General features: G+C 37.2%; 1 protein-coding gene across 1 annotated transcript; it reads left to right on the forward strand.

The window, feature by feature from the left end:
- The first annotated feature begins 10,751 nt into the window (after positions 1–10,751).
- Positions 10,752–14,929, forward strand: LOC125660484 (neurocalcin homolog). Its single transcript, XM_048892322.2, has 2 exons — positions 10,752–11,191; positions 13,716–14,929. Exons 1-2 carry the CDS (start codon positions 10,805–10,807, stop codon positions 13,881–13,883), a joined length of 555 nt encoding a protein of 184 aa, XP_048748279.1. The 5' UTR covers positions 10,752–10,804; the 3' UTR covers positions 13,884–14,929.
- Positions 14,930–15,062: the final 133 nt, after the last annotated feature.

Below are 15,062 nucleotides of genomic sequence, written 5' to 3' on the forward strand. Positions count from 1 at the left end.
TATTAAAAATGCTTGATGTTACATGTATATTGAATTAAAGCACGTCATTCCCAGTCAACAACTTTCGATCGGGATCGGAATGCGAAATAAAATTTCTTATATCCGGTTGCAAAGTGAAACTGCTTCAGGCTTCAAGTTGTTGAATTATGTAGTAATTGCACGTTACACATTAGAGAACTGTTCCTTTTAATAAAGAAAGTCACAAAATAGATACAAAATGAGTGTACCTTATTCATTACTGTTACCGAGCTTTCGTCGGCGAAAATCTCGAAATGTCGTGTTTCACTGCGCTTGTTGACGGTAAGGTCCACATTTTCTACGTGAGTATTTTTATATTTGCTCATGAATGTTTTGCGCATACATGGTATGTCTCGGCTAGGAATAATGGAAACTTTCTCACTTATGTATGTAAAGACATATTAATCTTTTTAAAAATGTAGAACACTTTTATCAAATGACAATGTGTTTGAAAACGCTTAGAGCCCCGATGTCAGAATTTCCTTTTCCAAGACATCAATATGTCAAATTCATAATCCTTTTCGAATAGGATGTACTATATTTTGTACCAGTTATCCATTTTGAATCCTCTATTAGAATGGGATTTTGTTGCACTCTGTTGTGTTTGAGTGGATGTCATGAGTGTGTGTCAAACAGAAGTAATTTAAATTGCATAAATCTCTCACAAATATGCTTCATGATGCCTTTTTCACAAATTGGCATTCCAATGTATCTTTATATATTATTAATTCTAACATATATACCAGCTCCAAACATTGCTATATCAAATACAGATGCCACTTTCCTCTAATATTACCCTCGGCGGGGCCCTTGCTGACCGTGTCAGTTTTCTAGTTACACATCTAAACACAGTGAAACTTCAACATTGTAATGGCAAGTTGACAACGTTTATTCAATGTTAAACTTCAACGTTTAATCAGCGTTGAATTTAAATGTTTATCAAATATTGAACTTCAAGGTTGATTCAAAATCAAATGTAAAATCGAAGTTTATACTTGTTTTTATGTGATGAACTACTGATTGAGCATTATTCTGTTTGTTTATTATATAATGTATACACTATACGTAGTTATATTTATAGTACCTTTTTTCGTTTGTATGGAATTTATTGTTCAGAGGGGCGTGGCAGTCGAGTCGCGCACACCCCCCCCCCCCCATTTTTTTCGCCACAATTTGCAAGGCAATAAATACTACATGCCATATATATAGATGATAAGGTTGAAAACATTTCAAACTCTGCACAGAACATATTGAAATCAGAAATAATGCGAGTAAAACTCCAGATTTGGCACTCCAAATCGCAAAGTATTTTGGCTAATACATCCCCCTTTTTTTCCAGAAATTCTGTGTTAACTGAATGCATCAATGCGTTATGTTTAATTCATTAATATGTTGCATTACTTATGTTTTCATCATTGATCAATGTTACAAAATTGATATTATCTAGCTATGTTCTTAGTTTGAAAGTTATAGTACGGTTCCGTGGAAGTTATTGTACAGCTAAGCTCCGCACCCTGGAAGTTATTGTACGCTGGATTTCTGCCAAATGTTTTCTCTCTGATTTAAAGTATGGCTAAGATCAAAGGAAAAAGGATTTAGAGTGCAGTCTTCCATATCATTACTTAAATTTCTAGTACAGAGAGTGACCCCAGGTTTCATCAAACATTTTCAGATCCAAGGTCACAGTATTCTGTTTACCATCAATAATGACACAACACTCCACAGTCCTACAAAATCAACATAAAGTGTAATCATATTAAAAAGATTGATTGATTATATATTGTTTAACGTCCCTCTCGAGAATATTCTACTCATATAGAGACGTCACCATTGCCGGTGAAGGGCTACATAATTCAGGGCAATGCTAGGCTTTTATGGCCTTTGAGCCGGGAGCGGCTAGCCCAGGGAATAGGTATGGTGGCTGATTGCTGCCATTTTACACTTTATCGTCTTTTTGTTATTTCGGGGAGAAATAACAACAAAACGATATTTAGCAACTTTTCGACCTGAAATATCGAAATGACGATAATATGATACCATTAGTTACTTTTCACCTCAAAATAACGAAAACATAACACATTGTAAATTGGCACAAAGCAGCCACCATACCTAGCCCCTAGGCTAGCCGCTACAATCTTGAACGCAGCCCTGCTGTGACACGGGACCTCGGTTTTTGCAGTCTCATCCGAAGGACCGCCCCTTTTAAATGCTTCTTATGACAAACAAGGGGTATTAAGGAGCTATACTAACCAAGATCCCCACGAGACCATATCAAAAAGAAAACAACAAGTCTTGTCACAGGGAATGAATACAACAAATATGAGAACCCTATCGCTCACCATTGAAATAATACTAAGCAAGTTTAAAGTTCCAGGCTAGACAGGACAAAACAATATGCCCCGGGGCTTTAAGACACTGTTAAATTTGCGATTTTTCAATGGACTAACTAGCAAAATTCTATGTAGGAGTCTATTGAATTTAGCGGTTCTTATTGCGCTCCACTGCTACTGATGTACATGTATTTGAGAAAAAAATCATATCCCCCTACACAAGGAGCTTGGAGACAAACCATCTTTTCTCTATATAAAGATTTCAGATAGAGTTAGCTTGGCATTTTACTTCTTCAGCACAGTGAAAGATAAAGATAACGAACAGTGATCAATCTCATAACTCCTATAAGCAATACAAAATAGATAGTTTGGCAAACACGGACCCCTGGACATACCAGAGGTGGGATCAGGTGCCTAGGAGGAGTAAGCATTCCCTGTCGACCGGTCACACCTGCTGTGATCGCTATATCCGTAGTGAAAATCAGTGTGCCAAGAACGGCCTAACAATCGGTATGAAACACGTCAGACAGCATTTGACCCAATGATAGGTTGTATTGACGAACTATATCGTAATAACGATTATAGAATTTGCAAAATGCTGACTTCAATCGAGACTGTTGAAACCCCTGTACGATGAAGTTGTTTGTCAGTATCTTGCCTCGATTTAAAAACTGACCATACGCAGAACAAGCTCTTGCGTATCGAATCTGTTGAGAGATATACACACCATATGCAGGTGATAATGGAATATTGCTATATAAATATGGAAAGTTGACGATGGAGAAGTTGAAATCATCCCGTTTGTCATACAGGAGAGTTGTCAGTTTGCCGTTAATGTCTATTTTCAATAAAATATCCAAGTATGAAGCAGAAGTGGACGACTCTGTGGTGTCTTTTATTTCGAGCCAGTTTTTATATTAGAAAAAATATTCCTCATTATCCTAGCATGCCAAAGTTTAGAAAAGGCATGAATTTATTAAAATCTAAACATATGTTTATTTATGAAAATTTAAAATGTTACTTGTTAATATTTTTTTTCACTCTACGGATAAAATTCCTCTAAATATGTGCCATTTAGAAAGAAAAAAATACATTAGACGATAATATTTTAAAGAGAAGTAATGTTTTCACTTTTTATAGATATTTTTATGTAGAAAACAGCAAAACAGAACATATTAAATAGATCAGATATTTATTAAAATATGTCAATTTTCCAGGTCAAGGTCTGAATATCACACGCACCATTGCATCACATGACGGTGGATGCTTACTCTTACTAGGCACCTGATCCCACCTCTGGTATGTCCAAGGGTCCGTGTTTGCCGAACTCTTTATTTTGTATTCCTTATGAAAGGCGAAGATAACGAACAATGGTCAATCTTATAACTCCTATAAGCAATACAAAAATAGTTAAATCAGTGAGCCAATAATTGTCTTACAATCGGTATGAAACACATCAGACTCCTCCTGAAAGTTATGAGATTGATCACTGTGCGTTATCTTCACCTTTGATGAAACGACTTACCGTAAAAATTTATATACAAAATATGAAAGTCCTACCTTAAATAGTTCTAGAAAAGTAAATATAACGTACAGTGATCAATCTCATAACTTTTAGGTGGAGTTTGGCGTGTTTCATACCGATTTTTAAACAATTATTGGCACACTAATTTAACTACGGATTACTCTGTTTACCTGATTAAGATATAAGTCTTACGGTGGGTATGATCGGTCGACAGGGGATGTTTACTCCTCATAGACACCTGATCCCACCTTTCTTATATCCAGGGGTTCGTGTTTGCCCAACTCTCTATTTTGTATTCTTTATAGGACTTATAAGATTGATCTTCACCATTCATTTAAAAGGAATATACGAGGGCTGTTCGATATGTAATGTGCATTGTACGATATCTCAAAAGCATTCGACTCAAATAGTGAAATGAACATTACACCCCTTCATCGTATTCTCCGCGGTTCGAAATACATAATTTTAATCTCTGAATCCTTTTCTGAAATGCGTCACAGTACACTGATTTAGGTAGAGCTCTAAGGCACTGATTGATGGCGGAGCCAAGGGCTTGTCGGGACTTGTAACGACGACCAGGGAAGAACTGTTTAAGTTTTGGAAAAAGGGAAAAGTCGCATGGGGTTAGATCTGGAGAGTTTGGTGGGTGTGGCAAAACGGTAACTTTCTCCGACTTAAAAAATTGCTTCACAAGCTCAGATTATGCATTATCATGAAGTAGACGAACATGCCTAAATCCTAACACAGGACGTCGTTTATGATAATATTTCTTGAGGTTTTTAGTATAACATCTCGGTAATACCGACTTGTAACACGTTTGCCCTTCGGCACCGGAATGTGTACGGCTATACCATCTCATGCGAAGAATATGTAATAAAAAACCCTCATTGTGCTTATGGTTCTTTTGGCAACTACAGGCCTTCTACCGTGTTTAGTTAGCCATATTTTGTTTTCAATTTTTCTTACTGGTTCGAAATAGTGAACCCATGTTTCGTCACCAGTAACAATGTTTGCAAATTGTCTTTGATTGAATTTGGGAAACATTTTGAGCAATATTGCTGAGCGGTTTGTACTTGTACCCGTTTGGGATCATCTGTCAATATATGCGATGTCCATCTAGCAGAAATCTTTCGTACTTTCAAAATACTTTTAAAAATGAAATGCACCCGCGATAGCAATATACCAACAACAATGGCAATATCACGAATCGTGTATCGTCCATCACTTTCAATTATTTCCCTGACTTTTGAGACATTTGCCTTGCCTGTTACAGTCACAGGTCGGCCAGATCTTGCTGCATCTTTGACGGACTCTGCCAGTCAGAAATTTCTTTCTCCACATAAGAACTGTCTCATAATATCTTGTCAGACTCATAAACTTCTCCCAATCAGTACAAATCTGCATTACCGAATGGCCGAGTTGTGTGCGAATTTTATATAAGCTCTAATTTCTTCAATATTCTCATCTCGTTTCCCAACCATTTTCAAAATAGTGGTCAACGATTGGTCCCATTGAAATGACTATAAATTTAAAACTATGCAAGGTGAAAATAACGAACAGTGATCAATCTCATACTAGTAACTCCTACAAGCAATACAAAATAGATAGTTGGGCAAACACGGACCCCTGGACACACCAGAGGTGGGATCAGGTGCCTAGGAGGAGTAATCATCCCCTGTTGACCGGTCACACCCGCCGTGAGCCCCATATCCTGATCAGGTAAACGGAGTTATCCGCAGTCAAATCAGTGTGCCAAGAACAGCGTAACAATCGGTATGAAACACGTCAGACAGCATTTGACCCAATGCGAGGTTGTATTGACGAACTAGATCGTTATAACGACCATAGAATTTGCGAAATGCTGACTTCAATCGAGACTGCTGAAACCCCTGTACCATCATCTTGTTTGTCAGTAGCTTACCTCGATTTAAAAACTGACTATGTGAAGCTGAAGGCTCATGTTTATACTGTTGGAAAGGTATTGAATAGAGCTATTCAAGAGTATCATCATCCACGAAAACGTGCAAAGCGTTATCGCGCTGTGGTAAAATACACATTACATATCGAACAGCCCTCATACTTGTATTGCTGATATGATATTTTCATTCAAGTTTCAAAAGGAAGTCAACCATCATGACGATGTAGTATTCCTCCTTAAAAAGCAATTACTTCATTTTTCAGACTATGTGCCTCAATCTTTCAAAGTACTTTGATTTTTGTTATGTCAATTTCAAATCTGTTTTTTGCTGCAGAACTGCAGCTCTCTGAGAAAATATTGGGACATATCAGAGAACTACATATTCACCCCTTATGAAAACTTTCGATTTAATGCGCACAAAAATGCGCAAGGTTGAGGCCTTATATCGTTATATTCTTGTATTGCCATCTCATAAATTTAGTTTCAAAAAATTCCAAACATATTTTCCTAATATACTTGTGTCCAAACATACCTTCAAATATTCATTAAAGCCAAATACGACCCCAAAACTCACAGCTTCAAATGATTTCGTTTGTTGACGTAGGCATGCTACGAGGACGAGTCAATAAGTAACCAGCCTATTCCATTTCCGATTGACTGAGACAGTCACGAATTTCATGCTTTGTTTCATTACATGATTTTTACCTGTGTACAAACTTGCACGTGTATCGAATCATTCTTTTATAAGATATTGAATGTCAAACATGGCTAGTGATGCAAAGGCATGCTTTTCATCTAAAGTTAAGTACTGTGCTATAATTCGGTACTTGTATTCAAAAGGTACAACAAGCAAGGAAATACACGGCGAGTTAGCCAATGTTTATGTGTCTTCTGCACCACCTTATTTCACATGGTAGCGTTTCAACAATCTTACATATAAACGAAGCTTCAGAATGTGATGTTCGGCTCTTCTGGAAATTAATAAAACGTTTGCGTCCACGGAACACACGTACATACCCAGTGATAGAATTCAACGGTACTTCGTACGACGACCCGTCGGGTGTAACTTTAGCTTTTGCAAAGCATTTTTATGATATCTACAATCCAAAAGGAAATGATAGCTTCGATTCGGACTTCTTTCACGGCATCGAAACATCATATAGTAATTTGGAAAGCAGTCTTATATCCTGTTCTGCAACTTTTCCTGCTGATGTTTCTGTGACCGTCGACGAAATATGTCAAATCCTCCGTGATCTCAAACGAAGGAAAGCCCCCGGTCTTGACCGTATTCAGAACGAACATTTCATTTATGGTGGTATTCAGTTAGGTAAATTCATCACCTACCTTTTCAATGCTGTCATAGAAATAGGACGAATTACACCATGCTGGAAAATATACTTGATCATTCCCATCTATAAAGGTAGTAACAACCAAGGAAGTCCCCCGACAGTTACAGACCCATAGCCCTTCTTCCATGCCTCCTTAAAATCTTTGAAAAGTTGTTGTTAACCCGAATTCGGACTTATATCCAGCCTATGATAAATTTTCCAAATCAACAACAGCAAGGTTTTCAACAAAATCTTGGGTGTATAACAGCGTCCTTCAACCTTCAAGAGACGATTTACCACAATATAGAACATGGGAGTCCCGTCCTTGTAGCCTTTCTTGATACACAGAAGGCATTTGACACTGTATGGCGACATGATCTAATGTGCAAACTACACAGGCTTGGGATTTCGGGTTGTATATGGAGTCTAATAAACGATTGTCATGTAAACACATCGTTCTCCGTCGTTGTTAACCAAGTCAGTTCTGATTGGTTTCCAATTTCACAAGGCGTTAGACAGGGTGGTGTTTTGTCAACCTTTCTCTACCTTGTATTTATCGACGACTTGCTGCACGAAATTCAAATCTGTGTACAAATACCGGTATTTTCAGTATCATAAGCTCTAATCCAATGCTTGCGGATGACATTTGTTGTGTTTCGCTCACCCCGCATGGATTACAGAAAAATTCTACGCAAAATATACGAGTATTTAACAAAATGGCGTTTTACATTCGATGCAAACAAATCCAATGTACTCTATTTTTATCCAAAAAGGGCAAAACATATGGACACATTATCCTGGCACCTAGGTAAGAATGTTATTCACTCTTCCAAGGAATACACGCACCTGGGAATTTTACTGAATTCCACATTTGATCCCAGTAGCAGAACTTCGAATGCTTGCATGAAAGGACGCCAAACATATTTTGTACTAAAAGCATCCCAATCACGATCTCCAAGCTATATAAGAAGGTAGTTCTCCCCTCTGTATTATATGGATGCGAACTCTGGTGCGACCTACGACGAAAAGATGTCGAAACCCTCAATACATTCCAACATTTTATTGCAAAACACGCAATGGGTCTTCATCAGCAAACAAGATCGGATATGTGTGAAAGCCTCCTGGGTCTGCTTCCTATTACTGCTGAGATTGACATCAAGAAACTGCGATTTTTTGGACGTCTTTGTGAACTGGACACTAATTATCTCACAAAGCGCATATTCCTCACTCGTCTATTCTCGTATATGATGAACCCCTGTGCCAAACATCGCGGATTTATTCAGGACATCATGCCTCTATTGACCAAATACAATTTGTATCCTGCTTTAACTCGATATCTTGAAAATGGTGCCTTCTCCTCAAAATTAGAGTGGAAAAGATCAGTTAAATCCTCTGTCATCACTTACCATTCCGATTCCAGACGACAACGCATGCGTGATGATCCTGACTTTACCCGATTTATCATTCTTTGCGATGGAAAATCACCAACTCTGTTATGGAATATTCCGCACAATAATAACGAGATTCTTCTGTGCAAGTTTATTGTAAAAATTATGGACTCTTCTGGATACACCACCCGAAATTTGCTCACTGTGCGCGAGACCTTTCACTACTGTGTTTGAGCACGTATCAACTACTTATTCTAAAAACAACCCTATATCGCGACGCCTGGTGGGAAGCTCTAATTGAAGACTTTGATATTTCTTTGGCTCCCGACCTATGTGGGCTGTCCCAATATGACTTGTATTTATTCATCCTCGGCGCAAGAAGCATGATCTCAAACTTGCCTGATTTTAACATTCCAGAACTACATCTTCTGAACTTTCGTTTTATAAGAGATGCAGCAGCAATGTATTATAACAAACTTCGAGTTACACTGTAACTAAATATTGTATATGCTTCTAACATGTTCTTTAGGAATTTTTGTATCCATTGTAATCACTGGTATTCCTTATATTATTTTGCACATTTGCATATGTCTTGATTAATGCACTACTACTGTACTTGTAAGAATCTCCATCTGGAGGAAATAAAGAAAGAAAGAAACAGTCTTACATGATCGTTTAGGTACATGTATGCGCAAGCTAACAGCCAGTTGGATCCCCAAATCCCTAGCGATGAGCAAATGGTAACCAGAGCATCAGTATGCAGCACCTTGTTGAAGCGTTTTAGGTCAAAAGATTATTTTCTTTTGCGTCTGGTGACTGTAGATGAGACTTGGGTTCATTATTATGAGCCAGAGAATAAAGCTCAGAGTCGTCAGTGGGTATGGCCTGGGTCCCCGAGGCCAAAGAAGTTCAAGACACAACCATCTGCTGGCAAGGTGATGACCACAGTATTTTGGGACGCAAAAGGCGTTATTGTGTTGGACTTTTTACCCAAGAGAAGTACAATAACTGGAGTGTACTAGACCAGCTGAGAACCGTCATCCGTAAAAACTATCTAAAGGTGTTTTGCTGCAACGGGACAACGCAAGAATCCACACTTGCAAAGTTACAATGGATGCTGTAGAGCGAAACGAGTATGAATTAATACCACTTTCTGCCTATTCGCCTTAACTAACTCCTAACGACTTCTTCGTATTCCAAAACTTGAAAAATGATGTCCGTTGACGTCATTTCCGGTCTGACGAAGAAGTCGTGATGGCAGTCTGAGGAGTAGGTCAATGGAAAGGACCCTGACTTTTTCAGTTCTGGGCTGATGGCACTTGAACACCGTTGGTCTAAGTGCATCACACTAGAGGGCAATTACATCGAAAAAGAAGAGGTTGATCTCAACCGGAAATAAGTTAGGCTTGTTACTTATTGATTCGCCCTCGTAGGTACATGTAGCCAGTTAATTCGAACTTTGTTGCTATTGGTATCTTATTCATGTAAAACTTATACGGTAACAATTCATAATATTCGTTACAAGTTATGTATTCGGTCTTCATTTATTGAAAACACGAATGATTATTAGAAATTAAGAAATATTGTTTATCTGTAGGTAAAATTAGCTCTTGTTTATTGGAAATGCTACGAAAGCTGAGTATGGTCCCTTACGCTCGTGTGACAGGGATGGGGATCGCACTAGACTAATTATGGTAGCCGTGAGGTTACCTATTTGAATAATTATCAGTTAATCGAACTGGCATGATTTATAATCTAAAATAGTATATTTATGGGGATATTAGTTCACATCTAGACGTTATTGTATAAGTATAGAAATGAAACGGGATTCGAATTGACTGGCTACCTAACATGGCTACAACAACGAACGAAATCATTAAAGGCTGTAAGTTGCCGGGTCGTATTGGGCTTGAATGGATATCTGAAAGCATGTGTAGATACACGTTTTGTAGGAAAACCGCGCGGATTTGTTTTGCACCGTAAATGGAAGGTAAATGGAAGGTTTTTACAAGGGGTGGATCTGTAGCTCACTGATCTGTCCCAATATTTTCTCAGAGAGCTACAGTTCTGCTGCTAATCTGTTATCAATTCGATGAATCAGTTAAATGTATGTACTGACCCACTTTACTACGTAAGTTGAAGTATAAATTGTGCATGTACAACGTCAAATCGATGTTGTCTCATCAAATATTAACACAGATGCACTGAATTTCAAATGTGAATCATAACGGTCCTATCAAACCACTAATGTCATACAGGGCTTATGCACTGATGAGAAATTATTTTTCCCTCGGCACATGTTGAAAATGGGGAAAAGACATAGCAGAATAGCACCTAAAACTCTAGCAGAATTGAGAGATCAGACAAATTTTACGGTAGGGGAAATCCAAGAATGGTACAAGGAATTCAGGATTACTTGGCCGAAGGAGATTTTGACGATGAAAGAGTTCAAAACGGCATACTCTACGATTTTCCCGATAGGGGACGCTGCAGAATTTGCCGAGCACGTTTTCCGCGTTTTTGATCTTAATGGGGACGGACTATTGGATTTCCGCGAATTCATGTGTGGGTTTAGCGTAGTTTTGAGGGGTAGCGTAGAAGAGAAATTAATGTTCAGTTTCCGGATTTATGACGTTGACTGCAATGGATTTATTTCCCGGGATGAGATGAAACAAGTTCTCTCTGTACGTATACTTAAAGAAATAAATGTTATTTTTGAAAATAAATGAGGGTATCAACTGCGACGCTTCATGTTAGTACATGTATATTTCTTGAAGCGTGCAAGCGTCTTACATGTAAGAAAAGTATGCCGACGTGCAGCATCGCAGTTTATACCCTCATACATGTATTTTCAAAAATAACATTTAATTCTCAGCCTTTGAAATAAACGCACTATATCTATCAAGATTCGTACGCGCATTGGTCACAAATGCAACGCATTTATGAGGAAATGGCTGTCACTACAATTTGTGAAGACATTAAACGCAGAAATATTGAAAATGTAAATATTAGCTGATATTGTTTGAAAGTTAAAAGATAAGGGTGACATACATTGTAAATTTTTAAAAAATATCCAGTAGAGATTTTCTGTTAATCATAGATATCCTGAATATTGCATCTATTCCATGGAATAATTATGAAAATTCAAGCCCATTTTAGGACGTATCAAAAATATTTTTGAATTTGAAATAAACAATTCCAGAATTCCTAATTTGTTATTTCAAACTTTTAGATTCTTTATAACGGATTAATTAAATCTGTTATAATGAATGGGTTAAAACAAATTTGAAAATTTGTTGTAACGAATTAAATTTGAAAACACGAATTTTAGAAATGATTAAATCAAATTGTCGAATTCGATATAACGATTTATAAAATATGTAATATCAAATTAGTACAATGTGTATACAATTCGTAGTCACATACTGCAGAATTAGTAAAAATAGATTAAATTGTTTGAATTTTTTTTTTTAATTCGTTAACTCAATCTGATTTTAATTCACTGAAACGAATTAATACAATCTGCTAAAACGAGTAGTTAATAAAAGAAATTCTTCCGAAACTAGAAAGTTGCCACATCATGCATTCCATCGCCCAATCTAACTTGTCTACCTGATGACGGCTTCTCTCCATCTAACACCAACCTCGGTAGTTTTGTTCGTTATTATACGTGTATATCTATATGTTAGTACACTAGAGTTTGTTATGCATGTCACGAATTAGGCAATTTAATAAAACGATTTTTTGAATTCGTTATTTCAAATTTTGAAATCCGTTCTTACGAACTTTACAAATTCGTTATAACAAATTTAATCCGTTGTAATGATCTTTGAAGTTTGAAATAACGAATTCAATTTGAAAAATATAACCTAATTCAAGATCTCGTCAAATAATAAAAAATCCAAAATGAGGGGGTACCTGTAAAGTGCGAAACGAAATCTACCGAAACGAAACGAAATCTACCGAAACGAAATGAAACCTACCGAAACGAAACGAAACAGATTGTACAACCGAACTCCTTTAATTATAATTATTTAAAATGGTATCTTAGGCCCCTGTGAAAGTTACCACATATAAATAAAATTTGCCTCCCCTTTGATGTAGGCTTTGGGCTTGACTTATACAATTTTTAAAAAATTGGAATGGGGGGGGGGGGGGGGGGTGAGTAAGCATAAAGTACATATCCAATTAAATACCATGTGCAATTAGTTTCAGATCCATAAATTTCAGAACGGAGGGTTACAGTCTCACAGGTCAGAGGTCTGGGGAAACACACTTAACGAGGGGTGGGGTCGCCGGCGCTGGATCCGCGTTTGTGCATAAATACATGTTTCAGTGTTTTTTGCTCTAAAGACAAATCTATGTATACATGTGGATATTGTGTATTTGTATGTAGTATATCAAACGGTGGATTCTGAGTATGTTCTCCCGTTCTCTTTGTAATTTCTGTTTCCCTTGTTCATAAGCCTTTTGATTTTACAAAATGCAGACCTCTTCCTGATATTATTGCATAAAACAAACTTTCTCGGACACCAGCTTCTTCAAACAATGTATCTATACCCAAAGGCGGATCCAACGCCGGTGACCCCACCCCTCGTTTATTGTATTTCCCAAGACCTCTGAGACTGTAACCCTCCGTTCTGAAATTTATTGATCCGAAACTAATTTCACATGGTATTTAATCAACTTCGGATATGTACTGTGCTTACTCACCCCCCCCCCCCCTTTTCCAACTTTTAAAACTTTGTATCAGTCAAGCCCAAAGCCTATATCAGGGGAGGCGAATTTTATTTATATGTGGTAACTTTCACAGGGGCCTAAGATACCATTTTTAATTATCATAATTTAAAAAGTTCGGTTATACATGTACAATCTGTTTCGTTTCGGTAGATTTCTTTTCGTTTCGGTAGGGTTCGTTTCGTTTCGGTGGGTTTCCTTTCGTTTCGGTAGATTTCGTTTCGTTTCGATTTCGTTTCGCACTTTACAGGTACCCAAAATGAGGTTCCATATTAATTACTCTGCGAGAGAGATTGCATATTAACCTGTTAAATCTCTCAAGAAACACCCTCTTTTGCACATATGCAGATACCAAATCCTTATATATGCACATGGAGCCAACGCATAGAAGAAACAAAAGTCTAAAGTGTATTCTTTTTTTAAAAAACAAAATCGATGATTTTAGTAATTAGATTATCATTTGCATTTCAGGCCGTTTACAACGTGGCTGATGAAATAAACAGAGAAGATCCCGCGGATAAGACGGAGAAAATATTTAACCAGATGGACATAAACGGTGACGATAAACTGTCCCTCGACGAATTTATTAATGGGATTAAAAAGAACTCTCACATCGTCAAAATGTTCAACAGCGAGTAATACAAATTAGTCGTTACACGTGAGCGTATAAAAGGATTTACGTCTCAGGCTTACGTTGTAATCAAAGTTTAGCTTGTAAAATTCATAACCCCGTGGTGTTTTATTTCTCTAGAATTGTTTGTCGATGTATCTGCAAAATACTCATAGGTGAGGAACACCAAGAGTGGTTAGTAGCAATGTTTCAATAATCATTATTTGTTGCTATCAATAATCTGTAAAATGCGTGCATATACAAATGTACCTATGTGATTTCTTATACAAAAGCATCATTGTCTATGAATAAAACACATAAAAACGAAAAGAACGTATATTTATTTCAGGAGATAAAATCTAATTATTGGGAACAAATGTGAAAAGATATATTCACCAGCGGGCGTTAAACAGATAAATAATCTATGACCAAATCATTATATTTGACATGGTATGTTTACCCCTCCTAGGCACCTGATCCCACCTCTGGTATTACTCTCTATTTTGTATTCCCTATAGGAATTATGAGATTGGTCACTGCTCGTTATCTTCACCATTCATTGTAAGACGCACACTTTCGACACATGTGTCTATCTACAACATGTAGATTTACATATTTGTAGTCTCTCATTGCAAGAGGAGATATGGGAAAGAGATCACCCATTCGTGTGTAGGTGAGCATGTGTGCAAGTGTAACATTGAGTTTGTAGACAATCTACACGACACATTTTTTGTTCTGTTCATTTGTTCTCATAATGCTTTGTTATCAAAAGACAAAAATCACTGTCAATGTCGAGTTCAAAGCAGGACTTCATATACGACTTAAATTACGAGGAGATAGGCGCCGCTTTGCGGAGCTCTTGTTTGAAATAGATACATGTATTTACGTATCTGCTTGTATTAATGCACACACATTTGCTTGGTATAAATATGTGGATATTTGCTTGTAATGAATATGTGGATGTTTGCTCGTGATAAATATGCACACACTGGCTTAAAGTATGTACACGTATATACACATTTGCTGATAATAAATATGCATACATTTGCTAATTACGCTTTCACTATACTATTACAGTACTGCAGACTACTTGTTCTCGCATGCGTAAATTTTCATGCTTATAAGATTCATTCAGCTGTGACATCAATTCGTTGATTCGTTATGTTTACCGGGTTGTATATTAGTACTATCGTTTCAGTAACAGCATG

This window comes from Ostrea edulis, chromosome 9 (genome assembly GCF_947568905.1).
Source record: "Ostrea edulis chromosome 9, xbOstEdul1.1, whole genome shotgun sequence".
NCBI classification, from domain to species: Eukaryota; Metazoa; Mollusca; class Bivalvia; order Ostreida; family Ostreidae; genus Ostrea; species Ostrea edulis.